The sequence below is a fragment of the Hoplias malabaricus genome, chromosome 9 (assembly GCF_029633855.1).
Source record: "Hoplias malabaricus isolate fHopMal1 chromosome 9, fHopMal1.hap1, whole genome shotgun sequence".
NCBI classification, from domain to species: Eukaryota; Metazoa; Chordata; class Actinopteri; order Characiformes; family Erythrinidae; genus Hoplias; species Hoplias malabaricus.
Genome location: NC_089808.1, coordinates 26051304 through 26079241, shown reverse-complemented (window position 1 = coordinate 26079241; position 27938 = coordinate 26051304). Strand labels below are relative to the sequence as shown.

General features: G+C 47.5%; 4 protein-coding genes across 9 annotated transcripts; all 4 read right to left on the bottom strand.

The window, feature by feature from the left end:
• Positions 1-498: 498 nt before the first annotated feature.
• On the bottom strand, positions 499-4253 carry ptx3b (pentraxin 3, long b). 2 transcript variants are annotated; one of them, XM_066681859.1, is made up of 4 exons: positions 4094-4253; positions 3485-3708; positions 2197-3063; positions 499-1939 (listed from the first exon to the last, which is right to left on the bottom strand). In XM_066681859.1, the coding sequence occupies exons 2-4, from the start codon at positions 3606-3608 to the stop codon at positions 1323-1325; spliced, it is 1608 nt and encodes a 535-aa protein (XP_066537956.1). In that variant the 5' UTR covers positions 3609-3708; positions 4094-4253; the 3' UTR covers positions 499-1322. The 2 variants fall into 2 exon arrangements, with proteins under 2 accessions (XP_066537956.1, XP_066537954.1); XM_066681857.1 differs by having other exon boundaries at positions 4108-4253.
• Positions 4254-6112: 1859 nt separating this feature from the next.
• klhl6 (kelch-like family member 6) lies at positions 6113-10233 on the bottom strand. The gene is made up of 7 exons (XM_066681583.1): positions 9436-10233; positions 8988-9153; positions 8440-8889; positions 7725-7962; positions 7448-7650; positions 7141-7354; positions 6113-6973 (listed from the first exon to the last, which is right to left on the bottom strand). The coding sequence occupies exons 1-7, from the start codon at positions 9675-9677 to the stop codon at positions 6675-6677; spliced, it is 1812 nt and encodes a 603-aa protein (XP_066537680.1). The 5' UTR covers positions 9678-10233; the 3' UTR covers positions 6113-6674.
• A 796-nt stretch (positions 10234-11029) lies between these two features.
• Positions 11030-22642, bottom strand: pak2a (p21 protein (Cdc42/Rac)-activated kinase 2a). 4 transcript variants are annotated; one of them, XM_066680922.1, is made up of 16 exons: positions 22564-22621; positions 22171-22244; positions 18373-18447; positions 17904-17980; positions 16828-17041; positions 16581-16687; positions 16111-16458; positions 14469-14604; positions 14304-14367; positions 14038-14086; positions 13814-13926; positions 13590-13707; positions 13263-13362; positions 12889-13085; positions 12579-12716; positions 11030-12289 (listed from the first exon to the last, which is right to left on the bottom strand). In XM_066680922.1, exons 5-16 carry the CDS (start codon positions 17000-17002, stop codon positions 12203-12205), a joined length of 1632 nt encoding a protein of 543 aa, XP_066537019.1. In that variant the 5' UTR covers positions 17003-17041; positions 17904-17980; positions 18373-18447; positions 22171-22244; positions 22564-22621; the 3' UTR covers positions 11030-12202. The 4 variants fall into 4 exon arrangements, with proteins under 4 accessions (XP_066537019.1, XP_066537017.1, XP_066537018.1 ...); XM_066680923.1 differs by lacking the exon at positions 18373-18447 and having other exon boundaries at positions 11031-12289; positions 16111-16238; positions 16314-16458; positions 22564-22624; XM_066680920.1 differs by lacking the exon at positions 18373-18447.
• A 736-nt stretch (positions 22643-23378) lies between these two features.
• ing5b (inhibitor of growth family, member 5b) lies at positions 23379-26779 on the bottom strand. Of its 2 annotated transcripts, none has more exons than XM_066681499.1 (8): positions 26648-26779; positions 26072-26143; positions 25778-25944; positions 25229-25340; positions 24837-24930; positions 24576-24699; positions 23840-23901; positions 23379-23765 (listed from the first exon to the last, which is right to left on the bottom strand). In XM_066681499.1, exons 1-8 carry the CDS (start codon positions 26682-26684, stop codon positions 23726-23728), a joined length of 708 nt encoding a protein of 235 aa, XP_066537596.1. In that variant the 5' UTR covers positions 26685-26779; the 3' UTR covers positions 23379-23725. The 2 variants fall into 2 exon arrangements, with proteins under 2 accessions (XP_066537596.1, XP_066537597.1); XM_066681500.1 differs by lacking the exon at positions 26648-26779 and adding an exon at positions 26573-26637.
• Positions 26780-27938: the final 1159 nt, after the last annotated feature.

The following is a 27938-nucleotide window of genomic DNA, read 5'->3' as shown; positions in this document are numbered from 1 at the left end:
CTGTGAAGGTCCAGCTGTGTTTAATGCTGTATTTGTTCAAATGTAGCTCTATGTTTTAGCTTTTATTCTTCACAAAATACATAACATTTTTAACACAGATATTTACCCCCAACACAAACAAACACATACAACCCCATATACACTCATTAGCACACATGTACACACACAAATACACACTCATACGCACAAACACATACGCCCCCATATACACTCATTAGCACACATGTACACACACAAATACACACTCATACGCACAAACACATACGCCCCCATATACACTCATAAACACTCACAAATACACACTCATATACACTCATTAATACACGTGCACAAACAAATAGACACTCATATACACACAAACACATACCCATACAACATACATACCCATATACACTCATTAGCACACGTGTACATACATGGAGGAGTTCAGACTTGAGAGGAACATTTAAATATTTTAATAAAACAGTTACAGAGACTTACAGGACCTGAAAGAGATCACCAAACTGCAGTGGTCAGATGTAATTAAACTCATTCTCAGATCAGACCCACACTCTTTCACTCACTCTCTGATCAGACTCTCAATCTCTGTTCACTCTCAGATCAGACTCTCACTTTAAGATCAGAAACTCACTCTCAGATCAGACTCTCACTTTAAGATCAGAAACTCACTCTCAGATCAGACTCTCAAATCACTCTCACTCTCAGATCAGACTCAGTCAGGTTTATTTCCAAACTTTACACTCGCAGTGAACAGTAAATAAAACATAAATATAATATTCCCATGACCCGGGGAAGTCGACTTGTTTTTCCTCCTCCTGGTGAAATTTTCTGGTTCAGAATCATGGTCCAGATCCCAGTTTCACTGCAGTTTTCAGAACAGTGACTGAGACCAGCATGCCATGGGATTATAATAATAATAATAATAATAGTAATTATTATTATTATTTTTATTATTATTATTATATGAATTCTCTGGGGAAAAAACAGCTGGTAAAACTGTCATCACTCTCTGCCTCTGTTCTATGTAAATGAGCTTTGCTCTGATTGGTTCCTCTGTACTGTGCAGTGTTCACCAGGTAAAAGACTCCTTATGACCTAAGTGTGAATAGTTAGAGCTTAACTGCTGTAGGCTGCTGTGGGTAACATGGGCACAACTGTGTCCTCTGTGTGAAATGTGTCCTCTATGGACTGTGTGTGTGTCCGGTAGAGTGTGTGTGTCCTATAGAGTGTGTGTTTGTCCTGTGTGTCCTGTGGAGTGTGTGTGTCCTGTACAGTGTGTGTGTTCTGTGTGTCCTGTAGAGTGTTTGGCGTGCGTTGGAATATCAGTTGATGTACTGAGCTCCCCCATGTGGAATAATCTCAGTAACTCCCCAGCCAATCAGGTCTCCCCGCTGGTCACAGGACGCATCCTGATTGGCCAGTTTCTGGATCTCGTGCTGCTGCAGTGGGCGGCTCCACATGTTGACAGCTGTGAGTTTTCCAGTGAAGGCCACCGCAGCGTCCATGTCCCGATATTTTCCAGAGGAGCTCCTCTCATGTCCAAGAAGAATGGTGCCCCTAGTGGGCAGGAGGTGGTCTTGCAAGATTCCAGAGGAAGCACAAACCCTGTGGCCCCCAACCCACAGTGAGGCCACACCCCCCTCAGAGCTCCATATGCCACAGAAGTGCCTCCACTGGCCCTCAGTACCAGCCCCTGGGGCCCTGAGAACTGCGGGTTCTCCTCCCACTCGGAACACCAGCGTGTTTCCGTTCAGCAGAAGCTGCAGCTCCCGAGGGTTATCTGTACTGCTGTAGGAAAACAGAACCGTCCTGTCCAGAGCCTCAGTCGCCCTCGCCCACAAACACACAGACACAGCGTCCAGAGAGAGAGACCGGGACAGAGACGTCTCAGCAAAACTGTGCTTTGAACGCATCGGAAACAAAAGAGCCATCTCACAACCTGCAACAGAGACAGAGAGACACACGGAAAGAGACAGAGAGAGACACAAAGAGAGAACGAGAGATACACAAAGAGAGACAAAGATTTTCTGAGCCAAAATAAGCGCAACACGCTCGGAGGAGAACACTAACAGTGTAAATTTGAGTGATTGAGGAGAACGCTGACTCTGTAAAGCTGAAGTGTGTGTTAGCTGGAGACTGGGACTGTGGGGGAGAAAAGGCAGTGTCCTCAGGTGGAACACAGGTGCAGGTGTTTACCTGAGGGCAGGTATCTGTGGGCGGCGGCTCTCTGAAGCAGGGTCAGCTGTTTCTGAACTTTCCGAAGATCTGCTGCCGTGGACATCAGGACACGCGCCAACGTCCCTACGTCCTCCACCGCGTTCTGTCCACTCTTCATCACCCTCACCTGGCCCAGGTAACTGTCCTCCACCGTGTCCTGTCCACTCTTCATCACTCTCAACCTGCCTGGGTAACCGTCCTCCACCTTCGCTCCATCCACTCCACTCTTCATCAGCCTCACCTCGCCCAGGTAACTGTCCTCCACCACGTCCTGTCCACTCTTCATCACCCTCACCTGGCCCAAGTGTCTGCTCTCCAACTTCTCCAGACGTGTTTCCTGAAGTTTAGCAACGTTTTGCAGGTTCTCCAGCCAAGTGTTTTGTAGAGCAGTGAGGTTCTGCAGGTTCTCCAGAACAACATACTGCAGTCCACTGAGGTTCTGCAGGTTCTCCAGGTGAGCATTCTGCAGCCCAGTAAAATTTTGTAGGTTCTCTATGCGAACGTCTTGTAGTTTTTCCAGTTGAATGGTGAGGCTCAGCAGTTCTGTGAAGTTCTCCAGCTGCTGGAGGGCAGAGCTACACTGGACCTGCAGCCAATCAGCCGTCTTCTTCATCTGATCCACAGCTGTGCCCAGCTTGAGCTCCAGCTGTTGAACCAATGACCTGCAGGATTCCTGAGGGTCAGAACAGTGGCAGGTTGTGCTCCTGATCTCCTCTCTGAAGTTCCTAACCATCGTCTCACCAGATTCCAGGATCATGTTCTGCCTCATGTGTGAGTCCTCCAGAGACGTGAAGAGTTTATCCCAGCGGGACTGATCGCGACTCCCACACGGAACGCTGGGCTCTCCTGTTCACACAGAGGAAACACAGCCGTCATAGCTCTATACATCAGACACTCAGGGTTGTGCGCTGTGTGTGTGGGAGTTGGTGCAGAAGTGTGTGAAGGAGTGTGTGTAGGAGTGTGTGGGGGTGTGTGCAGAAATGTGTAGGCAGAGTGTGTGTAGGGAGAGTGTTTGTAGGAAGAGTGTGTCTAGTGAGAGTGTGTGTAAGGAGTGTGTGTGTAAAAAGAGTATGTGTAAGGAGATTATATGTAAAAAGAGTATGTGTAAGGCGCGTGTGTGTAAAAAGAGCATGTGTAAAGAGAGTGTGTGTGTAGTGAGAATGTGTGTAAGAAGAGAGTCTGTGTGTAGTGAGAGTGTGTGTGTGTAAAGAGTGTTTGTGTGAGGAGTGTGAGTGAGTGTGTGTGTGTAAGGAGTGTGTACCTGTACCTTCCTGCTGTTCTCCATCTGAGATCTGGTTGTAGTAAGACTCTGGATAATCTCCGTATTCATGTTCCAAGGCGTCCAGCGCAGGGGGCAACAGCAGCAGACACAGGAAGAGTGTCAGGGCCATGCTCGGTTCCAGGTAGGTACTAGGTTCTTCAGGTAAAACTCAGTCTGACATCCAGCTGCTGTTCCTCACTGTCCTCCACTGAGTCTCAGAGACACAAACTCTGAGTTACAGACAGAGAGAGAGGGAGAGAGGGAGAGAGAGAGAGAGAGAGAGAGAGAGAGAGAGAGAGAGAGAGAGAGAGAGAGAGAGAGAGTTGTGTTCAGTGACAGTGAGATAGAGAGAGAGAGAGAGAGAGAGTTGTGTTCAGTGAGAGAGGGTGAAGTAATCACACTATAATGGTGGACTATAACAGTTCTGTTTAAGGCTCTTTTCTCTGGAGGATTAAACAGAGTAAAAAATAAACATATTTCTGAGCGAAGGACACTTTCTCCACTGAAATTGTTAATTTAATCAGGAAATTAAATAGAGCTTCTTAAGTGTTTCCAGATTTCAGTGTTTCCTTCGAGCTCACAAATAAATAAGATAATAAATCATTTCTGATTTACGGTGAGCCACAAACTTTCACAACACCGTCCTCGGTTTCACACAGATCTGCTTCAGATTTCTCAGAAAATTACTGTGTTTGAGTTCAGAGAAATGTTTAATTCGTAAATGATTCCAAGCCTCCAGTCATTAGCGTTCCTCGCGCAACAGTGGCTAACTGGGGGTTGTTTTGCTGCGGCCCTGAGAGCAACAGGTCAGTCCTGAAACACTGGGGGAAACAACAGTGTCACCTAGCGGTGGCTTGTTCGCCTGCTGGCCACATTTGTGGATCAGGCTGAGGCGTATGGAGCGGGTGAAATGCGAAAGGAGAGGAAAGTCTCAAAATCCAAAATTCCGCGAGAGGAAATGAACAAATGCACGTCACAGAAAACATGTGAGTGACTTGATCCACAAACGCAGAGTCAACAATTTACAAATACATTTTCAGTTCGAGACTGACTTTACAAATAAATACAAATGCAAAACATTGTGTCAGTTTTTCAGATTTTTATTTAGTGCGTTTCTTTGTGAAAGAAATAATATCATCCACAAATATTTGTCATATATTATTGTTAATGAAGTAACACTGATCCACTGTGACTCTGTTACTGTCCTGGAGAGGGTTAGCCTAACCCTAAAGCTAGCTTAGCAGGGGCTAGTGGCTTTTGTGCTAATCAAAGCAAATAAAGAACGTTTTTTTTTTTTACTCGTAATTTTTAATATGAAGAGACAATAATCTTCTCAATATTCAGTTTGGAGGCAGGTGAGTTTACTTAAGATGGATTTTAAAGTATAATCCAATAATTTTGTAATTCTGGAGAAGGGCAGACGCTAAAACCAAATTATTCTGACATAAACCTACTTTTGTTATTAAAATTATGTATTTTTAAATTTTATTTCAGCTGTGAATTACGTCTGGTATTTAAGAAACACTGACCTGATCGGCTTCTGCAGGCCCAGCTCTGTCCGGATGTGACTCAGTGGATCCTCAGCGGCTGATTAAAATAATTTTTTGTTCTCAATTTCTCAGTTTACAGAGAATTTCAGAGAAATGACATGGACAATGAAAAGCATTAATGACATTTTCCCCACAGTGTTCTCTCCTCAGAACCAGTACACACACTCTCTTTACAACCAGAACCAGTACACACACACACACTCTCCTTACAACCAGAACCAGAGAAACTGGACGCTCAAAAGAGTCCGTTGTTCATTGGTGAGAAGAAAGGGTCAGAGGAACAGAAATCTCTCCCCTTCCTTTATTCCTTCATCATCCTCCCTTTATCTGCACAGTGGGAGTGATGTAATCAGGGTGTCTGCAGTAAAACTTAATATTCTTCAGTAATTCTGTGATTAAAGAGTGAGGTCACTGTCCACACTATTATTAAACGCTGAGTATTTTTAGACGCTGTAATTTAAGTCAAATTACTGAAGGTGTGGAAGGAGTCAGACTTACACTGAGCCACAAATAAAGCCCCTCCCTTCAGCGTCCACCCAGGAAATCCCACCCAAACCAGTAAAGTCTGACAGGAACTTGCATCCCAACAGCAGCGTTATTCCAGCAGTTTTATTTCTGAAGAAATTAAGTTTATTCTGAATGCAGACAGGGATGTGTGGATCTTCCATCCATCCATCCATTATCTGTAACCGCTTATCCAATTTAGGGTCGCGGGGGGTCCAGAGCCTACCTGGAATCATCGGGCGCAAGGCGGGAATACACCCTGGAGGGGACGCCAGTCCTTCACAGGGCTGTGTGGATCTTTTACAATTAAAAACATTTTACTTGAATCCTTTGAAAATAACTTCAGAAAATAATGACGTTGTTTGAGAGAAGTCTGAGTTTAAGCATCGACTCAAAGAGATTCCCATGGAGACAATAGAAAATCATAAACCACCGTGAAATCTGAGACTGAGTCCTGGAGCCCAAACAGTCTCAGAGCAGACTTTACTCTGGAGTTAAATCAACAGGAATTTTGAGTAAACCATAAAAAGTATCTGAAGAAAAAAAACACAGTTTTAGAAAATTATACAAGATCTCCCTTTATTTATTTAATGTGGAGAATTGTGTTTGAGAACAATTTTCTGAAATTCTAAGTGTCCAGAAGCTCGTCCAGTTTCAAACAGGCAAAGGTAAATAGTGTCCAGGTTAAAGACAAACTGATTTAACTCTGTGTGTGTGTGGGAGAGAGAGAAATTTAAACTGTATTCCTACTGTATTTTTCTTCCAGGTTATCACTATAAACCCACAGAATGTGACACACGTACACTAATACCCCCTTCCCAGACACACACACGTTAAATTCCTCCCTTCAATACACCCCACACCTCCCACAGGGAGTAAGAGTTTGCGGTTCTGGAGCATGTTTATAATTCAGAGAATGTTGTTCAGAGCTGAACTTGGAGGCCACGATATAGAGACAAAACCTTCCTTTTAAAATCAGCACATTCACATCAACACTGACCACAGGAGACGGGTCACTGACCACAGAGAACATCCGGGTCAGAGTCGCGGTCAGAGTCTTATGGAGAACCTTCAAATCCTCTAAGCTAAAACTGGAGAACCTCATAAAAATGTTGTGTTTGAGGAGTATGTGTGTGTGTGTGTTAGCTGTGCCCGGATGTGCTGATGCGGCGGATGTGTGTGTATGATTTGCGGAGTGTGACGCTGCTGTGGTGGGACACTCCTCGGGGAAGAACACACTCCTCTGTGAGGCGGCGCGTCTCCGGGTCCCAGCACAGAACCGTTGCGATCACCTCATTCTTCTCATCCCTGCCCCCTGTTATAAAGAGTTTATTACAACACGCCGCGATGCCACAGCTCGCCCGCTCCCCGCTCAATTCTGTCACCAGCGTCCACTCATCCCCCGTGGGACTGTAACTGAACAGAGCCCTCATAGCGCCACCTACAGAGAGAGGGAGAAACAGAGCCCATTAATGCACCAGGGGAGTGGGGATGGAATTAGCAGTTAGTGTTCTCCTCTGAGCACAGGTAGCTCCAGTAGGAGTGAACTCCAGCAGGGGTCGGATGTTCTACATAACAGAAGAGATGATGAGAAGAGATTAAACTGACCGACGACGTAGATGGCGTCCCTGAAGGTCACAGCGTTGGTGCACTTTGCCTCCACCGGCATCGGAGTTCTCAGCGTCCAGCAGCGTCCATCTAAATCAAACTCCTGCAGGCTGCTCGTGGCCAGTTTTCCATTCGGGCCGCCGCCGATCACATAGATACTCTTTCTGTAGCTTACCGCCGAGAAAGAGCTCACACTCAGCATCAGAGGAGTAGTCTAACAACACACACACAGTGAGAACCAGATCATCGCTGGGGTTTCTTTGATGGCCATGAATCCTGTGCAGAGCGCAGACAGATGTGCCCTCACCTCTGTCCAGCTGTTGTGGAAGGGGTCATACTCCTCTACGCTGCTGAGTCTCTGAGCCCCATCAAAGCCCCCAATTACGAACACCTTCCCCCCCGCCGCCGCCATCTTGTGTCTCCACCGCCCCGTGTTCAGGAACTCGATCTGGAGCCATTTGTTCAGAGATGCGTTGTACTTCCATACGTCGTGTTGGGTCTCCTTACCACCTGCACGCACACCACACTGTTACCATAGCAACAGAGGAGAGTGTGTGTGCACGCATGTGTGTGTGTGCACTCACCTGAGAGGTAAACTTCGTTACGAAATGTGACACAGGCAAACTCCACCCACTTCTTGTTGTCAGACTCCGCCTCCATCTCTGTGATTGGCAGCTTTGCAACCTCCAGGCGACTGCGGCGAAGGGGATCAAGGCATGTTACCTCGGCAACAAACCTTTCATCTTTAGTACATCCTCCTATTATCATAAAGACTTCAGACAGGCAGTGCTGTAGCCTTGGCTTCGTTCGTTCAGAGATCACCTTTAATCAAACACACACACACACTTATTAATCAAACAAACACACACACACACAAACACAGTTAACCAAACACACACACCATTAATCAATCACACACACATACACCCACACACCTTTAATCAATTACACACACACACACTGTTAATCACGCACATTTAAACAAATACACACACAATTAATTACACACACCTTTAAACAACCACACACATACCTTTAATCAATTACACACACATACTGTTAATCAAACACACACACACACACACCATTAATCAATCACATACACAACGTTATTCAATTACACACCATTAATCCATTATAAACCCACACCATTAAGGGTTTGTGTGTGTATATATGTGTGTATAACGTGCTTATATAATGTGTTTGTGTGTATTGTGTGTATATAATGTGTATATAGAGTGTGTGTACATACCATGTGTGTTTACAGTGTGTGTGTTTGTGTGTGTGTTGACCTCTGACCTCGCTCCCCGTGAGGTGGTAGGTGCGCGTTTCCTGCAGCAGGGGGAAAACCTCGGGGCAGTTCCGGATCAGCTCGTCCCCCTCCACCTTTTCCAGGAAGAAGGCAGGGTCCAGCAGGGGCAGACGGACATGTTCCAAGAGGCGGGGCATCATAGCCACACCCTCTTCTCCGTTTGCCCTCACCCAGTGCAGAACTGCTTCTAGAACCTGTTCCTCTTTGGCCACATCCAACTCATCCCTCTGCAGAACCTCTATCAGCTCCTCCCCTGCCAGGTCTCCAAGCTCCGCCCCCTCACACACCTGCCCAAAGTTCTGCACAAGGTAAGACTCCGCCCCCTGCCTCAGTGCCTTCAGACCCAAAACCTCTGCCATTCGCAGAACCCCCACACAGTTCTCTGGGTGGAGTTCCTCCATCAAGAACGCCTCGCACACATCCACCACCCGGGGAAACTGGAGTAACACATGATTACAATAAATAATAGTAATAATATTTAAATAATAACAATAACAATAATCGTAATGATCAGTGCTGGAGAGCTGTTCCTCACCTGGAAGAGGCTGGCGGCCTCCAGGGTTCTCTGAACGTTGTCCTTGGTGATGTGGACATTGCTGGTGTAGGTGTAGTTCAGCAGGATGTCCATAATCTCTGCATCAATGCCTTTAATATCGACACACTCCTCATGTTTCTCTCTCAGATCACTGCAGAACATTGCTCTGTAAACACAGCCAGGACCGAGAGGAGAGATCTCAGACCAGAGAACTTGGAGAAGCTGGGAGTCTGACTCTGTTGCTCAGAGAGGAACAGTACACAGCACACGATTATCACACTTTCATATCCAGAGACCTGCCATTTACTAACATTACAGACACGGGGTGAGTTCCAAAGACTTTCGCATGTTCAGCGCATGGTTCTTGCCTGAGCTGGGACTCAAATCCCAGTCTGCATCAGTGTTGTGGTCACAAGCTATGAAAGTGTGTGTGATGTGTCTCTCTCACCTGAAGTAGGAGCTGACGGTGGCAAGCAGGGCTCTGTGGCAGGGGAAGGGTCGCCCCTGGACACGGAGCGTGACATCGGTGAGGATGGCGTTCTGCCGGAGACTCTGCAGTCCGTCCTGGAGACGCTGAGCTAGTCCCAAGTCCTGGAAGTCCACACTGCCGTCCTCCAGCCTTCCCTCCATCAGATTCCCCAGCACCGTGGGATCAGGCACATCAGAACTCTTCTCTACAGTGTCCCCCATCTCAGACAACCACAGGAACCTACTCCACACTATCACACAACACCGTTCTCAGAGAACCCACACGGCTCAGGAGTGTCCAGCACCTTGATAGTTCTACTGCAGTTCTACTGAATTAATCTGCACTAACCCCATACACTCCAGGCTTTTTAAATCATCTTAAAAAGGTCAGAACTGGACCCCAAAACCCAACTGGAACAAGAGTCCAGAATAGCAGCAGAACTGGATTTCTTTTGGTATTGCAGGTTGGCCTCGTCCTGCAGGTTGTGTTGTAGGTCCTGCTCGTTCAAGCCGTTTGTTTTGTAGCTCGAGAAGATTCTTCCTGTCCTTCAACGCTCTGTTTGCCCTTCACTGAAGTCAGGTGCAAAAACAGGAAGTTTTGAAACTTCTCAAACAGCCGTCGCTGAAACAATGAGGCTCTGGGTTCATGCAGTTCTTCTTTTTCTTTGGAACTTCCCTCCGAGCAGCAGCAGGAGAATGCGGTCCGAACCGCACACTGGTCTCAGCCCGTTTCGGTCGCTCGGTTCTTGGCTCTGACCGCCTCAGTGGCGACCTCGCGGGGAGGTGGTCCGACCTGGACCCCTCCGTGTGTCGTTAACGTAAAATTTAAAGAGGAACTTCGGGAAGAGGAAGTGTGAAACACAGCTCTGTAGCCGACAGCGCACCAGGAAACACACATCATTTTAAAGAAACACAAAACAAAGGAAGAGGTTACAAATGTTTTATCGACATCTACAGTCACTCAACACCGTTACACTCAATTCTGATTCTCCCCAAACAAATTCAGATCACGACGAGAATCTGGGAGGGTACAGTGTGGGAAGGTAAAGACTCAGGGGGAGACACTGGCAGGGTCGAGTGTGGGGAGATAAAGACTTGGGGGGTAGGGGAGACTCCAGGAAGGTAGAGAATGGGGAGGTAAAGACTCGAGGGGGGGAAGGGAGACTCGGAAGGTAGAGCATGGGGAGGTAAAGACTCAGGGGAAGGGAGACTAGAAGGGTAGAGTGTGGGGAGGTAAAGAATCGGGGGGGGAGGGGACTCAGGGAGAGGTAGAGTGTTGGGAAGTAAAGACCCTGGGGGAAAGGAGACTCGGGGAGGGTACAGTGTGGGGAGGCAAAGACTCTGGGAACTCTAGAATACAGACTTGGTGGGTGGGGGGATAAAGACTCTAGGGAGGATACAGGCTTGAGGAGGGAACAGATCTGAGGGACGATGCAGACTGTATAAAGGACCCTAGTAAGATACAGCCTCGGTGGGTGGGGGGGGTAAAGACATGAGGGAACAAACATTAGGGGGTGGGCAGAGGGGGTAAAGACAAAGAAAACACATCACACTCCGAGTCTGAACCAAGTCTACTTTAATAATTTACAGAAATGAGTTTCATGGTTTAAAAACACAGGTGTACTTCTTGGCAAGGGGGGTGGGTGGGGGTCGTGGGGGGAAGGGATAATGCTGACAGATGTGGAATGTCTTTTCATTGAAATGTAGTTTCACTTGTAGAACAAGTTAAATTTCACAGACAGGAAGCAGCCGGTTGGTTCTGAGGAGGATCCTGAACCTGTGGCAGATTCCCGTCAAACCATTAGTTCAAATATAAAAGAGTAAAAACACAGATATAAAAGAGCTGGTCACAGATGGCCGCTCCGCCCTCTGCTCCCTCTAAACACTTTAATAACTTTAAACTTAGTCGCTTCTCTAAAACAAAAACACAATTTTAATGAAAGGCAGAAAGAGTTGGTGTCGTTTTCAGACAGCAGTCGCTTTCCCTCACGGCATCCGGGGAGAGGGATAAGGCAGACATGTGGAGGCACGAGTGACGGTCTTTTTCAGAGTTCGGGGGTCGATATGAGATTTGGGGTGAGGGTGGGTTATGGGGCAGGTGGGGGGCTGTTGCTGGTGGTCTGAACGTTGGGGCAGTTTGATGCAACCAAGGCAACAGTGAAAACCTGTGATTAAAAAACAAACAAAAGGGAAGTGTAAAGGATCCGCTGCAGATCGTGGAGATGGAGTTGGGGGACAGAGTCTCACATTGGGGGCGGGGCTTGGAGTGAGCTTTGGTGGCAGAGCATTGGGGGGGGTTGGGTGGAGTTCGGAGCGTGGGCGGTGCTTTAGGTTTGACACAGTTTGGGGTGTAGACTGTGTGGGGTAAGTTAGGGATGTGGACTAAGAGGATCGGGGCAGGTTTTCAGGGGTATATTTGGGGTTTTTGATGGGGCGGGGTTTGGTTGAAGGCTGAGGGTGGCATTTTGGGGCAGTTGGAATTGGTGAGGGTTTCAGAGGAGTTTCCAGGGGGAACTGATTAAGGGGGTAATATAAAGGTGTTAATGGGGTGGCAGGGTTGTTGGAGTGTTGGGTGGGGTGTCGTGGGGGGTGATGATTGTGCAGCGAGCCGCTGGGGACAGAGACTCTGACGACACTGATCCCGACTTTGTTCAGTGAAGGGGTTTGTGTTCGCAGTGGTGAGGCAGCAGGAAGAGGCGTGTCCACAGCAGGGCATGTCCACAGAGGGTTGTTTCTGCAGCTAGAGGCTAGCGGCTGCACTTCATGGCCTCTTTGGCGGCGAGAATCAGAGGGGTGAGACTGGAAAGGGGCTTCGCCAGCTTCAGGAACGGGTGCTGAACACAATCAGAACACACAAACGATCAGAACACTCGTTCTCACACACACACCACCCCCCTCCATCATCATTCTCAGACCACAGCTCGTCTCAACAGCACACAGAGGGAACGGTGCACAAGCTAAAACTTAACACCCATCTACATTTCACTCAACTTTTCTAGACAACTGAAACTACTTGTACTCATTTTCTGTTCAAGTTCTAGTGTTACACTGAGTTCTATGCTACTCTACATGGTTCTCCTGCCATGAGCTCTGAGGGTTTGATTGTTCGAAGTGGGCCCTCACCTGCAGGAGCTCCTTTCCACTACCTCTCTTCTCCACGTCCATCTCCAGGCAGCGGTTCAGAAAGTCTCGGAAAATCGGGGACAATTTCTCTGGGTTCTGCAGCTCTGGGGTTCCGTTGGTGGCGATGAGGTACAGTGCCTGCAGAAACGAAACAGTTCATCAGTGCAACTAGTCTTCTAAACACAGTTCCACAGAGGAACCACAAAGCTCCCTACAGAACCCAAAGATCTGAGGGTGAAGAACTCTGTAAAGGGTTATAGAGATTCTGAACATTTCCACCATGTGAAGGTTTTAAAGGGTGTATTCTCACTCTGAGAGGGTTCTCATTGAGATACGGCGGTTCTCCCTCCACCATCTCGATGGCCATGATGCCCAAAGACCAGATGTCAACTTTGGGGCCATAGGCTTTCCGAGTGACCACTTCCGGAGCCATCCAGTACGGGGTGCCAACCATGGTGCTGCGTTTACTCTGCTCCGGGGTGATCTGAGCGCAAAACCCGAAATCCGCTGCAGCAGAGAACCAAAACAACAGTCAGCTGCAAAGAACTCATCGAACACACACAGCTGCATTATTCACATGCAATCAGCTGCGAGGCCCCATGGTCGCCGCAGAGTAACGCTCCGGTGTAAATAAATACATAAAGCAATGTAAAGAGAAACAGAGAAAGGTCAAATCAAACTGACTGAGTTTGACGGATCCGTCCATCCCCAGCAGGACGTTGTCGCTCTTGATGTCCCGGTGGATCACCTGGTTCGCATGGAGGAACTCCAGAGCCTGCAGACACTGAGGGGGAAGAGCCAGGACAGAGAGGGAAGGTTCAGTTACCATGGAAACAAAGGGAGCAGCATCACACCTCCAGTGGGCAGAAGGTAATGCTTACTATCTGTTGTATTTATTCTCTTTCTCGTTTTAATTTTAATGTACTGTACTCTAGCACAACTTCTCCCACTATCTAGAACCTGAGCAACTGTAACCGAACCACATGAGGTTCTAAAGTGTGTTAAAAGTACCTCTCTGCACACAGCAGCGATCTGAGCCTCATCCATACACGTCTCGGTCACCACGTCAGTCAGAGACCCTCCGGCTAAATACTCCATCACTACAAACAACTCCTCACCCACCAGGAAACTACACACACACACACACACAGTTCACATTTAGACCTTTACCACCAAGACAGAACAGGTTCTGAACCTAATCTGGGGGGTGTGGTGTGTGTGGGGGGGGTAGTGACCTGTCCAGGAAGTTGACGATGTTGGGGTTTTTCAGCTCCTTCATCACCAGGATCTCATTAATGATCAGCTCCTTCTTTGGCTGCTTCTGCAGATTAATCTGCTTTATGGCCACCTACACACTCACACGACAAAAACATTATCAGAAAACAGTAATGTTGTGTTTTTTTCCCTAAAAGCCTGTGTGTTTTGACCCTCTGGGCCCCCGTATTCCCCGAGCACTCACCTCCTGTCCCGTGGCGACGTCGATGGCGGTGAAGACTGTTCCAGATGCTCTGCAAAGAAATAAACACCAGCGTAAACACACCACAGCTCCCACACAAGCCTCACCCCTCCACCTAAACCACCCATTCCCCACCCCCTTCAACTACACAGCCCCACCCCTTTCATGCCTCCCCCATAAAGCCCCACCCCTTCCTTTCGTCTGCATTTTAAAGACTGGGATTCTGCCCTGCGCCCAGCAAACACTCCTACACACACTCTCACACTCACCCCTGTCCGATTTTTTCATATCGTGTGTATTTCTTCTTGGGGTCTCCAATGCTCACTATTGTTCCTGAAAACAAAAGCAGAATTAAAACAAAACCCACTTCCACTCGGATCAGTGTTCTAGAACCCGTTCTAGATAATGTCCTGTATTTAGAAAGAGAGCCATACTGAGTTTCTCCATGATTTCCTCGTCACTCATCTTTCCTTTTCCTTTTTTCTGTCGATCTCCGCCTCTGGACGCGTCCGAGTCTGCGCCGGCCACTGGGGGGGGCAGTGGGTCGATCATTGATGGACGGGTCAGAACCTGCAGCACAACAGTAAACAACAACAATCACAACATAAACAACAACAACCAGAACAATGAACGTGAGGGGGACCCCACCACCGTCTGGGTTTGTTCTGATCCGATCCGAGATGTCTCCAATTTGAACAGATCAGGATCCACTAGATTAAATATGTTTTACATAATACAGATTTGTTACATAGATATGTTTTACATCAGCTTCAACACGCTCAAAGGAGAACACTAACCTCTGTTCATCAGAGTCGACACGCTCGGAGGAGAACACTAACCTCTGTTCATCAGCTCAACACGCTCGAAGGAGAACACTAACCTCTGTTCATCAGCTCAACACGCTCGGAGGAGAACACTAACCTCTGTTCACGAGCCTCATCACGCTCGGAGGAGAACAGCAACCTCTGTTCATCAGAGTCAACACGCTCGGAGGAGAACACTAACCTCTGTTCATCAGCCTCAACACGCTCAGTGGAGAACACTAACCTCTGTTCATCAGCTCAACACGCTCGGAGGAGAACACTAACCTCTGTTCATCAGCCTCAACACGCTCGGAGGAGAACACTAACCTCTGTTCATCAGCTCAACACGCTCGGAGGAGAACACTAACCTCTGTTCATCAGCTCAACACGCTCGGAGGAGAACACTAACCTCTGTTCATCAGCTCAACACGCTCGGAGGAGAACAGTAACCTCTGTTCATCAGCTCAACACGCTCGGAGGAGAACACTAACCTCTGTTCATGAGCTCAACACGCTCGAAGGAGAACACTAACCTCTGTTCATCAGCTCAACACGCTCGAAGGAGAACACTTACCTCTGTTCATCAGCTCAACACGCTCGAAGGAGAACACTAACCTCTGTTCATCAGCTCAACACGCTCGAAGGAGAACACTAACCTCTGTTCATCAGCTCAACACGCTCGAAGGAGAACACTAACCTCTGTTCATCAGCTCAACACGCTTGGAGGAGAACACTAACCTCTGTTCACGAGCCTCAACACGCTCAGTGGAGAACACTAACCTCTGTTCATCAGCCTCAACACGCTCAGAGGAGAACACTAACCTCTGTTCATCAGCTCAACACGCTCAGAGGAGAACACTAACCTCTGTTCATCAGCTCAACACGCTCAGTGGAGAACACTAACCTCTGTTCATCAGCCTCAACATGCTCGGAGGAGATCACTAACCTCTGTTCATCAGCTCAACACGCTCGGAGGAGAACAGTAACCTCTGTTCATCAGAGTCGACACGCTAGGAAGACAACACTAACCTCTGTCCATCAGCCTCAACATGCTCGGAGGAGAACACTAACCTCTGTTCATCAGCTCAACACGCTCGAAGGAGAACACTAACCTCTGTTCATCAGCTCAACATGCTCGGAGGAGAACACTAACCTCTGGTCATCCGACTCGACACGTTCGAAGGAGAACGCTAACCTCTGTTCATCAGCTCAACACGCTCGAAGGAGAACACTGGCGTGCACTCGGGCGTTGGAGGAGATGGGCGTGTACTCACAGACTTGGTGTGTTCTGGGCGTGGAGCCACCACTGGGGGGGGTGCATCATCGTCATCAAAATCGTCCAAGTCCTTTCCACTCGGGGGGGACGGCTCCAAGCCTTTCTTTGCTGGGGGGGCATCTTTATCTGAACAAAGTTGACTCATTACAACATAGGTATATACAGGGATGTGTGTGTGTGTGTGTGTGTGTGTGTGTGTACCTGTAAAGCTGAGGTATTTCTGTTTGCCGTTTCCTGTGGAGTCGTAGAATTTGAGAACGTCAAGAACGGCTTGAGGATTTTTCTTCTGCTCAGATTTGGTGATGTTGGAGGTCTGCAGGAGGCGAGCCCACTGCTCTGGCATTCCCTAAACAAACAAACAAACAAACAAACGCATTATCAGAATATCACAGAAACAGATAAACCCCTGTAAACATGAAACACCTCATTGGTTTAATAAATTATAATAAAACCAGTTAAGTCCCTCACAGTGAATTCTCCTGTTACAGCGTCAAAGCCCACATGAATGGTGTGTTCAAAATCTGAAGGAGGAGAAATCTCTGGTCTTTCTTTATCTTTATCCTTTTTTCTTCCTCCTGAGAAAGAGAGAGAGCGAGAGGGAAAGAGATGAGACGAGATGAGATGTTGTTGAACACAGTGTCTCTCACTGCAGAGGTGGGGGAGTGTAGTGCTCAGCAGAGGGAGTTTGATGCCCAGCTTAGGCAGGGTTTGGTACCTTTCTCGGCCGAGAAGATGGAGATGATTTTGTTGCGCGAGGGTTTCTTCTCCTCTGGGACGGAGGGGAGGGGCTTTGAGCTGTGATTGGTCGGAAGCCCGTCTTTACTTCCTGTGCTGCTCATCCTGACTGGGGGGGCGGGGGGCTTGTCCTCCAGCTCTCCGTTATCAGACATGACACACACACTCACACACACACGGAGCTTCACACACACCTGCAGGGGAGACACAAACAGTATATAATACACACACACACACACACCTGCAGGGAGACACAAACAGTATAAAACACACACACACACCTACCTCTGCAGGGGAGAAACAAAACAATATATAACACACACACACACACACCTGCAGCGGAGACACAAACAGTATATAATACATACATACATACATAAATACACACACACACCTGCAGGGGAGACACAAACTGTATAACACACACACACCTGCAGGGGAGAGACAAACAATATATAACACAAACACATACACACTCACACCTGCAGTGGAGACACAAACAGTATATAATACATACATACACACACACACCTGCAGGGGAGACACAAACAGTATATAATACTTACACACCTGCAGGGAGACACAAACAGTATATAATACACACACACACACACACACACTGAAGAAAGTAACACAGTCCCTTTATGTATGAACCCTTTGCAGTGGAGACGTGATAAAGCTTGTGCTCCTCCTGAGCGATGGAGGACTGTAGAGACACGTCTCTCACCAACACAAACACTCACCTTACCCCACCAAGCTCCGCCCACCTTCAACACACATCTTTCATCTTTAAAGGGAAATACAAAGTCCGGACATACACTAAAATCCAGGTTTGGAATCGGACGCTCTCTCAGTTGTGTGGTCTCTCCAAGCAGATTGAGACTAAGTCTAAACTGAGACTGAACTGGATTTCAGAGGAAGGTTTGATCTCAGTCTGAGAAACAGATCCAGCTAAAGCTCACACAGCAGAGTCCAGAGAAACAGAGTAAAGACTGGAGAAGAGGAAAGAGTGAAGGAGTGAAAGAGTGAATGTATGTCTCTGTGGAGACCGCTCACCCGTCGGACACCGACCGGACCGTGTGCAGCCCTGTGTCCCAGCACTAACGGAGTGTGTTCAGCGTTTGAGCTCGGTCCTACACACACACACACACACACACACACACACACACACACACACAGACGAGTTCACACATGTACCTTCATTCCACATACACACCCCGCCCCAAGGCTACAGAAACAGAACTGGAGTAATGTTACACACACACAAAAAAAATGACCTGCTCCTATGAGTTCGTTAGCTTAGTGCTATCATTCCTTGAGAAAGGATATAGGAGTGCTAACTGTAATTAGGAGATATATATATATATATATATATATATATATATATATATATATCCTTTCCAACGGAATGATAGCGCTAAGTTAACAAACTCATAGGAGCAGGTCATCTTCGGATTACAGACACGGGACATCTTTCCACTTTTTAATAAGCTGAAAGGGGGCATGTCTAAAGAATAATCCCCACCTCTCAACACCCCCTTTCCCTATGATTGGCTGCTCCCTGAAGAAGGTTAAGCACTCACTGCGGAGGGAGAGGTTCCTGAGGATTCAGAATTTTAAACAAGATCAGGATCAGGTTATTAACAGGACTTTACTGAACACCACACACTGAGATTGACTCCCATCACCACGACCAGATTCCACTATCTCACCATCCCCAGGACGTCAGAACATCCCCCAAACCGCCACAGAGCCGCCCCTTAGTCAGGAACACGGCGATTAACGAATCCTCTGCCATTTATTATCAGAGACGAGCCAACATTTCAGACCAACAGGGCGACACACACACACACACACTACACATACAAACTAAACATTATACACACACGATTCACACTCACACACACTCCAGCAGTGTCCACACACTCTAGTGAAGATTTCTCATGGGGTTGGCGCATCAAGTCTTAACTCGTCCAACATTACAACCCTCTGCTTTACAAACAGGTCCTACACACACTCACGCACACACTCACTGGGGCTGTGGAGTACAAGAGTAAACTGTGGTAGATAAAAACATGGAGAGTTATGAAACTGATGAGGGTCTGTGTTGTGGGTGTGTACAGGGAGGGGGCGCTGTGGGAAGACACTGCCATTGGGGTCCTGACCACTGAGGAATGAAAGGGGGGGGGGTGCAGAGAGTGGGTAATGTGGGTGACAGTGGGGGAACAAAGTGGGGACAATATAGAAACATTAAATTTAACTGAGATCAGACACTGAGCATCCATTTCCCATCAGTCACTTCCTGTCTGTATCTGATTGGCCTCTGGATAACAGAAGCATTTCCTGTTCCTCTGAGCAGCGCTGGGTCTGAGCTAACATCAGCACAGCTCGCTAACCTGTCTCTCTCTCTCTCTCTCTCTCAAACACACACAACCTGTCTCTCTCTCTCCTCTGTCTGTCTGTCTCTCTCTCTCTCTTAAACACACCTGTCTCTCACACAACCCACCTCTCTCTCTCAAATGTCTCTCACATACACCTGTCTCTCTCTCACTTGTCTGTCTCTCTCATACACACCTGTCTCATTCTCACACCCCTGCCCGTCTGTCTGTCTCTCACCCCCCTGCCCGTCTGTCCGTCTCTCACCCCCCTGCCCGTCTGTCCGTCTCTCACCTCCCTGCCCGTCTGTCCGTCTCTCACCTCCCTGCCCGTCTGTCCGTCTCTCACCTCCCTGCCCGTCTGTCCGTCTCTCACCACTCTCTGTCTGTGTCTGTCACCACTATGTCTGTCAGTCTCTCACCACTCTGCCCGTCTGTCTGTCTCTCACCACTCTGCCCGTCTGACCACTCTCTGTCTCTCTCGCCACTCTGTCTGTCTGTCTCTCTCTCGCCACTCTCTCTGTCTGTCTGTCTCTCTCTCGCCACTCTCTCTGTCTGTCTGTCTCTCTCTCGCCACTCTCTCTGTCTGTCTCTCTCTCTCTCGCCACTCTCTCTGTCTGTCTCTCTCTCTCTCGCCACTCTCTCTGTCTGTCTCTCTCTCTCGCCACTCTCTCTGTCTGTCTCTCTCTCTCGCCACTCTCTCGCCACTCTCTCTGTCTGTCTCTCTCGCCACTCTCTCTGTCTGTCTCTCTCGCCACTCTCTCTGTCTGTCTCTCTCTCTCCACTCTCTGTCTGTCTCTCTCTCTCCACTCTCTGTCTGTCTGTCTCTCGCCACTCTCTCTCTCTGTCTCTCTCTCTCTCTCTCGCCACTCTCTCTGTCTGTCTCTTGCCACTCTCTCTGTCTGTCTCTCTCTCTCCACTCTCTGTCTGTCTCTCTCTCTCCACTCTCTGTCTGTCTGTCTCTCGCCACTCTCTCTCTCTGTCTCTCTCTCGCCACTCTCTCTCTCTGTCTGTCTCTCTCTCACCACTCTCTCTGTCTGTCTCTCTCTCACCACTCTCTCTCTCTGTCTGTCTGTCTCTCTCTCGCCACTCTCTCTCTGTCTGTCTGTCTCTCTCTCGCCACTCTCTCTCTCTGTCTCTCTCTCTCGCCACTCTCTCTCTCTCGCCACTCTCTCTCTCTGTCTCTCTCTCTCTCGCCACTCTCTCTCTGTCTCTCTCGCCACTCTCTCTCTCTGTCTCTCTCTCTCTCGCCACTCTCTCTCTGTCTCTCTCTCTCGCCACTCTCTCTCTCTGTCTGTCTGTCTCTCTCTCGCCACTCTCTCTCTCTGTCTGTCTGTCTCTCTCTCGCCACTCTCTCTCTCTGTCTGTCTGTCTCTCTCTCGCCACTCTCTCTCTCTGTCTGTCTGTCTCTCTCTCGCCACTCTCTCTCTCTGTCTGTCTGTCTCTCTCTCGCCACTCTCTCTCTCTGTCTGTCTGTCTCTCTCTCGCCACTCTCTCTCTCTGTCTGTCTCTCTCTCGCCACTCTCTCTCTCTGTCTGTCTGTCTCTCTCTCGCCACTCTCTCTCTCTCTGTCTGTCTGTCTGTCTCTCTCTCGCCACTCTCTCTCTCTCTGTCTGTCTCTCTCTCTCTCTCGCCAATCTCTCTCTCTGTCTCTCTCTCTCGCCACTCTCTCTCTGTCTGTCTCTCTCTCTCGCCACTCTCTCTGTCTGTCTCTCTCTCTCGCCACTCTCTCTGTCTGTCTCTCTCTCTCGCCACTCTCTCTGTCTGTCTCTCTCTCGCCACTCTCTCTCTGTCTGTCTCTCTCTCGCCACTCTCTCTCTCTGTCTGTCTCTCTCTCGCCACTCTCTCTCTCTGTCTGTCTGTCTCTCTCTCGCCACTCTCTCTGTCTGTCTGTCTCTCTGTGTCTATCTGAAGGACCAGTGTAGAAAAACTACAGGAAGAGAGAGATCTTTTGTGTTTGTTTTCTATAAAAGGAAAAACTCTAAAGCTCTTCCTGTTCTGAGAGGCCGATGTTACACTGCTCCGCCACCAAGGGGCACCATACAACAAACACACAAGCTTAAACAAACAAACAAACAAACACAAACAAACAGCCAACAAAACATCTGAGGGGTATCCCACTAATCAGGAGCTCAGAGTTAGGTGGGGAACTTAATCCCAAACTGTGAGTCATCCAATAGGCTCAGTCCCTACCGGGCTCCGTCTAATCTCGGCCCCTCTGTCTAAATCTGTGCTCACATAAAGGCAGGTCGAGTGCTATGATTGGACAGACTCAGGCTGAAACTCAATTCTATATGTCAGAAGGAGAGCAGAGCCAGTGTGTGGGTTGGGGGGCTCCAGATTCACACTTTAATACATTGAACAAGGGAGACTTTTTCATTAGGTCTCTTTAAAAAATAATTAAATTAACTGCAAAAGGTTGTAGAGTTCATAAGAAAACAGTATTCGCCCATGCGACCTCTCAATCCTCTTCATCGTAGAGGACAAGACATTCACAAGTCCACCTTAAACATCCAGAAAACAGAACGGCACACACAGTTCCACTTCTTAAACAACATCAAAAACACAGAAGAAAAAAAACTGTGATACAAAGTTCCACTTTAAAAAAAAGACAGAAATCTGAATAAAACCACGTAAAAACACAGAAACTAGACTTGGCCACACGGTTCCACCTTAAAAAAAACAAAGAAAACTATCTTAGACACAAAGCTCTATGTATAAACAAAAGCAAAGTAAATCAGTGTATCACACAGCTCTACTTTAAAACTCCTGAGCACCGGGTGAGCTGTGTGCGCGCCGGAGAGACGGGACCGGGCTCTAGGCGGAAGTTACTTTACCGAGAGCGGAGCCGGGTTCGGGCCCTCTACAAGTAGCTGACGGAGCGCGGCGAGGCCCCGGGCCCCGAGCGCCGAACCCGTGCAGAGCTCAGTGGCGTTTAGTGAACTCACCTTCAGCAGAAACTCCCCAGGACCCTCCGTCTGTCTTTCTGTCTTTCTCCGTCTGTCTCTCTCAGCTCAGAGACCTGAAACACACGCACAGCGGGACCGGGTGAGCGGAGGCTTCTGTGTGGACCCGGGGGTGTTAGTGGTTATTTTTGGGTGTTTTTGGAGAAACTGGGGCAGGTTTAACGTTTGTTGCCCGTTCCGCGCTGAGATGGCGGAGCGGAACTAAAGACCCGCCCCAGACTAACTCCCTCTAAACGGCCTGAAACCCGCACCAACACCGCCTCCACAGCCGCGCAGCCCCGCAAACACCGACAAACATCGACACAAACAAACACAACAGCTCAGTAACAACCCCGAGCCCACCCGCAGCTTTACAAACTCTCACAAAACTCGTACCGCAGCTCTGGACTCGGGCTCCGGCCATAGGTTCCGCTAACTCCTGAAGCACTATGGGAAATGTAGTCCGGAGGGAACCCGTCCGGGTTCGTCTCACTTCTCTTTCTACGTGCACTCGTCACTCGCCCTCGTTCACTCGGGTCAAATTTGCACAGGTTTCGTCGTTCTTGCTCCCTCACTTCGGTGCATTTGTCCTTCACTTGTCTTTTATTTCACCCCAGGAAGTGTTTCACGCAGCAGGGTTTTTAGTTTGGCTATGAGACTCGTGCCCATGGGAAAAGAGCAGTGGGGCATTTCTACTGGAAATGTCCTCAACTCTGGACTTTCATTTTGCAAACCCCCTCCCTCCAGCCATTTGTCTTGATTCAGTCTTGTTCCCTTATCGCCATTTCATCCTCTTCCTAATCTTGCTGTTTATTTGCTCCTTTTCACGTGTACTCAAAAAGTCCAAATAAACCCGTGAGACAAAGTGAGCAAGGGCAGAACTGAGAGACAACTCACAGTGGAAGGAAAAGAACTACAACTTCCATCATCCCCCAGCACTCGCACTTAGAGAAGGGAAGACTTTTACTTTTCTGCAGTAAGTCAGAGCGGTATTAACCGAGTGGGAATCTCCAGCTATCTCTAACTTTAAATACACTTCACTTTTAGATAAATAAAGTAAACTCAGATATATATATATATTTAATTCTACTTTAAAGAGCCAATAGCTCTGTATCCCTCAGCACCAAACACTGATCAGAGCCTCTGTTGTGTTACTGCTCAAAAGAAGTGCAAATGATTAATGAAACACACGTCTGAGTTTAACAGTCTGTTTATTTGCTGAATTTATCTCAGAGTGAAATAACAGTAAATATAAAATGTGGTTTGTGCAAAATCATGGCACATTTTATCAATTATTTTTTTAGAAACCTTTGAACATAACACTTTATTTCTTAAATACAATTAAACACCAATGCATCAGCAGACGATGCTGAAGCAGTTAAAACTGGAGCAGGTTTTAAAAAGCAGCAGGAGTCAGGATCATGATGATCTGAGAACTGTGGTATCATCCACCGGTGTCACTGCCACATCACATTGAAGTTACGGCATTCCAAGCATGATCAAGGCCTCCTGAATCTTTGGTTTGATAAAAGCAAAAAACTTCACAAATGGAGCAGCTTCACTTTTTCTTCATCTCAGGAGCACAGCGAGGACAGAACCTGGAAGAGTTTCAGATCAGAGTTCAGGAACAGAGCAGAGAGAAAACGGGCATCAAACAAACGGAGGGTCTCACCATTTTCCTTTCGGTTTCGTTGTGAGGTCAACGCAAGCAAAGTGGAACCACTCTATGGGACACTGTTAAAACATAACATAACATCTTTTAATAACACTTCCTTTAACACTTCCCCTACCTCTGTCCTCTCACAGTAACCAAACCCTAACCACTGTTCACCTCTGAACCCCTTTGGATCATAAACACTTCACTCTGTCGCTCGTTCATCACCTCGCTGCCGCTCTCTACAGTTTTGTTGATTTTCCACTGCATGGTCCCTACTCCGCTCAGCTCTACTCTCCATTTGGTCCTTAGTTGGTTTTCCACGCTCACACACACAGTTCAATTCAGACAGATCAGTAGAGCTTGTTCCTTCCTTGTTGCAGGATTCTTTTGTCGGTCACCAATCCAAGGAGCGTTTGAACCTCTTCAAAATACCATGGCGTAACTTTACGAGCTGCCGTCGTGAGTCGGATAAAAACAAATGTGATCTCTGCTGCAGCTGTAGATTTCACAGATGGAGAGTTTGTGCTGGACGTCTGCGTTGCGCGGCGTAGAGTGACTACTCTCTTTGGACAATCAGCGCTGTGCAAGGTTTACACGCCACTGTTTAGTCCCTAATCGGCTCGCTCTGAACCCTGAGAGAACAGCGACTAAAGAACCCGATTCCAGAACCAGATTACGTCTGAGGCTCAGAGAGAGTCGAGAGGAGTCTGAGTAAGAAAACCCTGCAATGCCTCTGGAGTGTGTTACTCACATCTGCGTTGTCACAGCCAATCATCTCCCCGTACGAAACCTGAGAACACACGCAGTACGTTGGTTCGTTCGGGTCCACTGGCATATCTAGAACATCTGAGGGGTTCACCTCCAGGAGAACTTCACTGAGAACCACAACATGCACACAAACATAAATTTAACACACATCACAATAAACCACAACCACCCCAGCATCAGCAAAACACACACCCTTTAATCAAAGGCTGATTCAGTGATTATGTGTATTCTGGTGAATCTTTACCTGTGTTTCTGTGCTGTGTGTATCGGAGAGTTGTGATTGGAAGCTTTCTGGCTCCGCCCACTCCGCCTCCTCTTGTCTTTGCTGTTTTTATCCTCTAACAAAGAGATAATCACTACATCAGTGTGGGGCAATGTGTGTGTGTGTGTGTGTGTGTGTGTGTGTGTGTGTGTGTATTTCAGGTCCAGAAATTAAAATCCGCTCCAGGGTTTTGTGACAGCAGTTCTCCCTGAGGTACAGGGATGGAAACACCGAGCTGGAAGGAATTTTATTTTCCGGCACAGAACGTCTCCTTGGAATCTTAGCTCCTAAGAGATGAGAGATAAACTTCTGTCCTTATGTTTCTAAAGCATCAGGAGGAGGGTGGTGTGTGTCTCTCAGAGGAGATCTCTTACTCCTGTTCTTTTTCTCCTCCGAACTCTCCGGAGTGCTGGATTCCAGCTTCTCCTTCAGTTCTCGCTCAAACCGTGCCAGGTCAGTGTCCAGACGGCGTATGTGTTTATCCACCTGAGAACAAGAGACAGACTCAGGACATTTGGAGACACAAGGAGCTGTGGAGAAACTGAGACAGTGAGTCTGTGAGTGAAGCAGTGAGACATGTGGAGTGTGTGACACTGTGCGTCCTTGTGGAGCAAGTGAAACATGTGTAGTGTTTGAGTCTGTGTGGAGTGATTGAGAAATGATTGGGACAGTGAGACCATGTGGAATGAGTGAGACACTGAGACCATGTGGAGTGAGTGGCACATTCTGTGTGGAGCAAGTAAAACATTAGTGAGACATGTGGAGTGTTTGACACCATGTGGAGCGAGTAAAATATGAGTGAGACAGTGAGACCATGTGGGGCGAGTGAGACAGTGAGACCATGTGGGGCGAGTGAGACAGTGAGACTTATGAGGGAAGACAGAGGACTGGGCTCAGGTGGAGGACAGTGAGACTCGTCTCACCAGTTCGTAAATCTGCAGCGCGAGCTGGACTTTGTCGTCGCTGAACTCACGACACTTGTTGTAGGCGTCGTCGATTCTCTTCAGACACTCCATCCTCTCCTCGGGCGTCAGGCTTCTCACGTTCTTCATGTACTCAGCCGCCAGAGCCTCAATCTCAGACTTCTTCACTGTAAACACGACAGACACACTCCATCACCGCTGAACATCAGCCACTGCCCCGACTCCACCCTGAGGGACTGTTGGGATTTGGGGGAAAATATGTGGAATTCTGGAATAAAACAGACCACTGTTTACCTTCGATCCTGCCGTCGAGCTCTGTCATCAGGGAGAAGTTCCTCTGCAGCTCGAAGGGAAGACCCTCGATACCTTGGGATTAGTTTATGTTTATTATTAATATTAACTCATTTATAAACATGTGAATACATATTTATTGTTTTTATAAGTTTAACAGCTGGAAAATCTAGTGTGGTCTAATAAACGTGTCTGTTTTTGTTTAAAGGCTTGTATTAAATCATAAATACATTAAATATTCACCGACATGGCCTCAGCTTTTTAAGGTGGAATAGAAACTTCAAACAACGAACAGTCGATTAACCACTTAATCATCGAAGAGTCGCCCGTTAAAGGCCGTATGGAAAATACAAATATACAAGTGTACAACTTACAACCAAGTCTAGGTTAATATTGAATGCGTATTTAAGGTGGAATGCAACTTTCAAGTGGGAAGGAAAACAAGCAGCTAACTAAAGCCCGGTCATATTGCCTAATTAAGGTGAAAAAGTAGGTTTGACTAACTTCGTTTTGCTGCAGGTTAAAGTTTAGAGTGAGACTGAGTTTTAAAGCCGTGTTAATGAGATTTTATTCTCTTACTGTCCAGATAATGCTCCAGATAAATCGCGGTGGTCATATCTGCGCTGAATTTCCCCGCGCTCTGTTCATACACTGCGGGGTTAGTGAAGTTAATCCGATAAATAACCCCTCCGGACCGACTCTGACTCTTCCATTAATTCCATCCCCTTCATTTACTGATCTGTGACATTCACTGCTGTGATCGCCTGCGCCCTCTGCTGTTCCGGAGGTGCAGTTACTGCCTGTTTAATGTTACTGTATTTTATTACTGAACAGAAATATGTATCTGATCATCTGTGCGAGAATAATCAGCCTGACCAGAAAAAAAACATATACCCCGTATAAACCAACACAAACCTGTGTAATTTTGTGTAACCTAATATAAATAAGAAGGAATCATTAAAAACTATAAAAACCGCCTGTTTAAGCAAATAAAAAGCTGCATTAACCAAACAACTATAAACCAGCTTAAACCTGCATGAAAAGAAAAAACTGTAAACACCAGTTTAAACAGTTTGAACCTTAATTAACCAGTACCAGTGTATAATGTCAAAAAATAAAATAAGTGATAAAATATATACTGTTGTGTGTACATGTCATTGAATTAATATGCACTACAACACGCTCAACTTTTGTTCAGAATCAGCTTCTTATCACTGGTAAAGACCCGGCTTTCCTCTCAATCATTCCCGCAGCTTCACAGTGATTTAAACAGTGAGGACACTGAGCGTCCACAGAGTTCAATAGCGAAGTGCTGCGAAACGAGACGAGTCATTGGATAAATGCTGGGCTTTGTCCCGCCCATCGGACGCTCAGCGTCTCTGGGGGTCTATGGGGCAGTGGGCTGGCCTCGGCTGGCCCGGACGCTCAGCTTCTGCATGATGATTGGATGATCTGTCTGAGGCTGAATCTCTTTTTAATTGACAGCAAAATGAGCAAATCAGCGATCCTTTGGTGTAGCGATCCGTGGGAGAATTACATTTTCATTCTGTTCTGAGTTGAACCGGAGACTTTCTTAATCCTCTTAGCGGCATTTCCTTTGTTAAAAATGACTAGTGACAAATCGAGCTTCTATTTCTGGTGGAGTTTTTTTGTAGCTGCTTGTGTTTGGAGACTGACTTCTATCACTCTTTCTGACTTCTATCGCAGTTTCTGACCAGTGGGTGCTGCTGAGCCCCTCCACCGTCACAAAGCACTCACAGGCGGACACACTTCACATGGGCCAATGCCGTTTAAGCAGCCTAGCTCTGCTGGCCATTGAGAAGACACTAGTCAAGTCCCTGGAAAAGACGCCTTGTTGGTATGACAGGGT

Coding starts and splice junctions, on each gene's coding strand:
- ptx3b (XM_066681859.1), bottom strand. CDS start 3,608: ATGGCCCTGACACTCTTCCTGTGTCTGCTGCTGTTGCCCCCTGCGCTG. Junction 3,064..3,484: donor AGATGGAGAACAGCAGGAAG/GTACAGGTACAC, acceptor CTGTGTGAACAG/GAGAGCCCAGCGTTCCGTGT. Junction 1,940..2,196: donor CCACAGATACCTGCCCTCAG/GTAAACACCTGC, acceptor TCTCTGTTGCAG/GTTGTGAGATGGCTCTTTTG.
- klhl6 (XM_066681583.1), bottom strand. CDS start 9,677: ATGGGGGACACTGTAGAGAAGAGTTCTGATGTGCCTGATCCCACGGTG. Junction 7,355..7,447: donor TCCACAACAGCTGGACAGAG/GTGAGGGCACAT, acceptor GTGTGTTGTTAG/ACTACTCCTCTGATGCTGAG. Junction 6,974..7,140: donor GGACGCCATCTACGTCGTCG/GTCAGTTTAATC, acceptor CTCTCTCTGTAG/GTGGCGCTATGAGGGCTCTG.
- pak2a (XM_066680921.1), bottom strand. CDS start 17,002: ATGTCTGATAACGGAGAGCTGGAGGACAAGCCCCCCGCCCCCCCAGTC. Junction 16,688..16,827: donor CATCTTCTCGGCCGAGAAAG/GTACCAAACCCT, acceptor TCTCTTTCTCAG/GAGGAAGAAAAAAGGATAAA. Junction 12,717..12,888: donor TCAATGAGAACCCTCTCAGA/GTGAGAATACAC, acceptor TCGTTTCTGCAG/GCACTGTACCTCATCGCCAC.
- ing5b (XM_066681499.1), bottom strand. CDS start 26,684: ATGACCACCGCGATTTATCTGGAGCATTATCTGGACA. Junction 25,341..25,777: donor CGCTGCAGATTTACGAACTG/GTGAGACGAGTC, acceptor TCTTGTTCTCAG/GTGGATAAACACATACGCCG. Junction 24,700..24,836: donor CACACAGCACAGAAACACAG/GTAAAGATTCAC, acceptor TGTGGTTCTCAG/TGAAGTTCTCCTGGAGGTGA.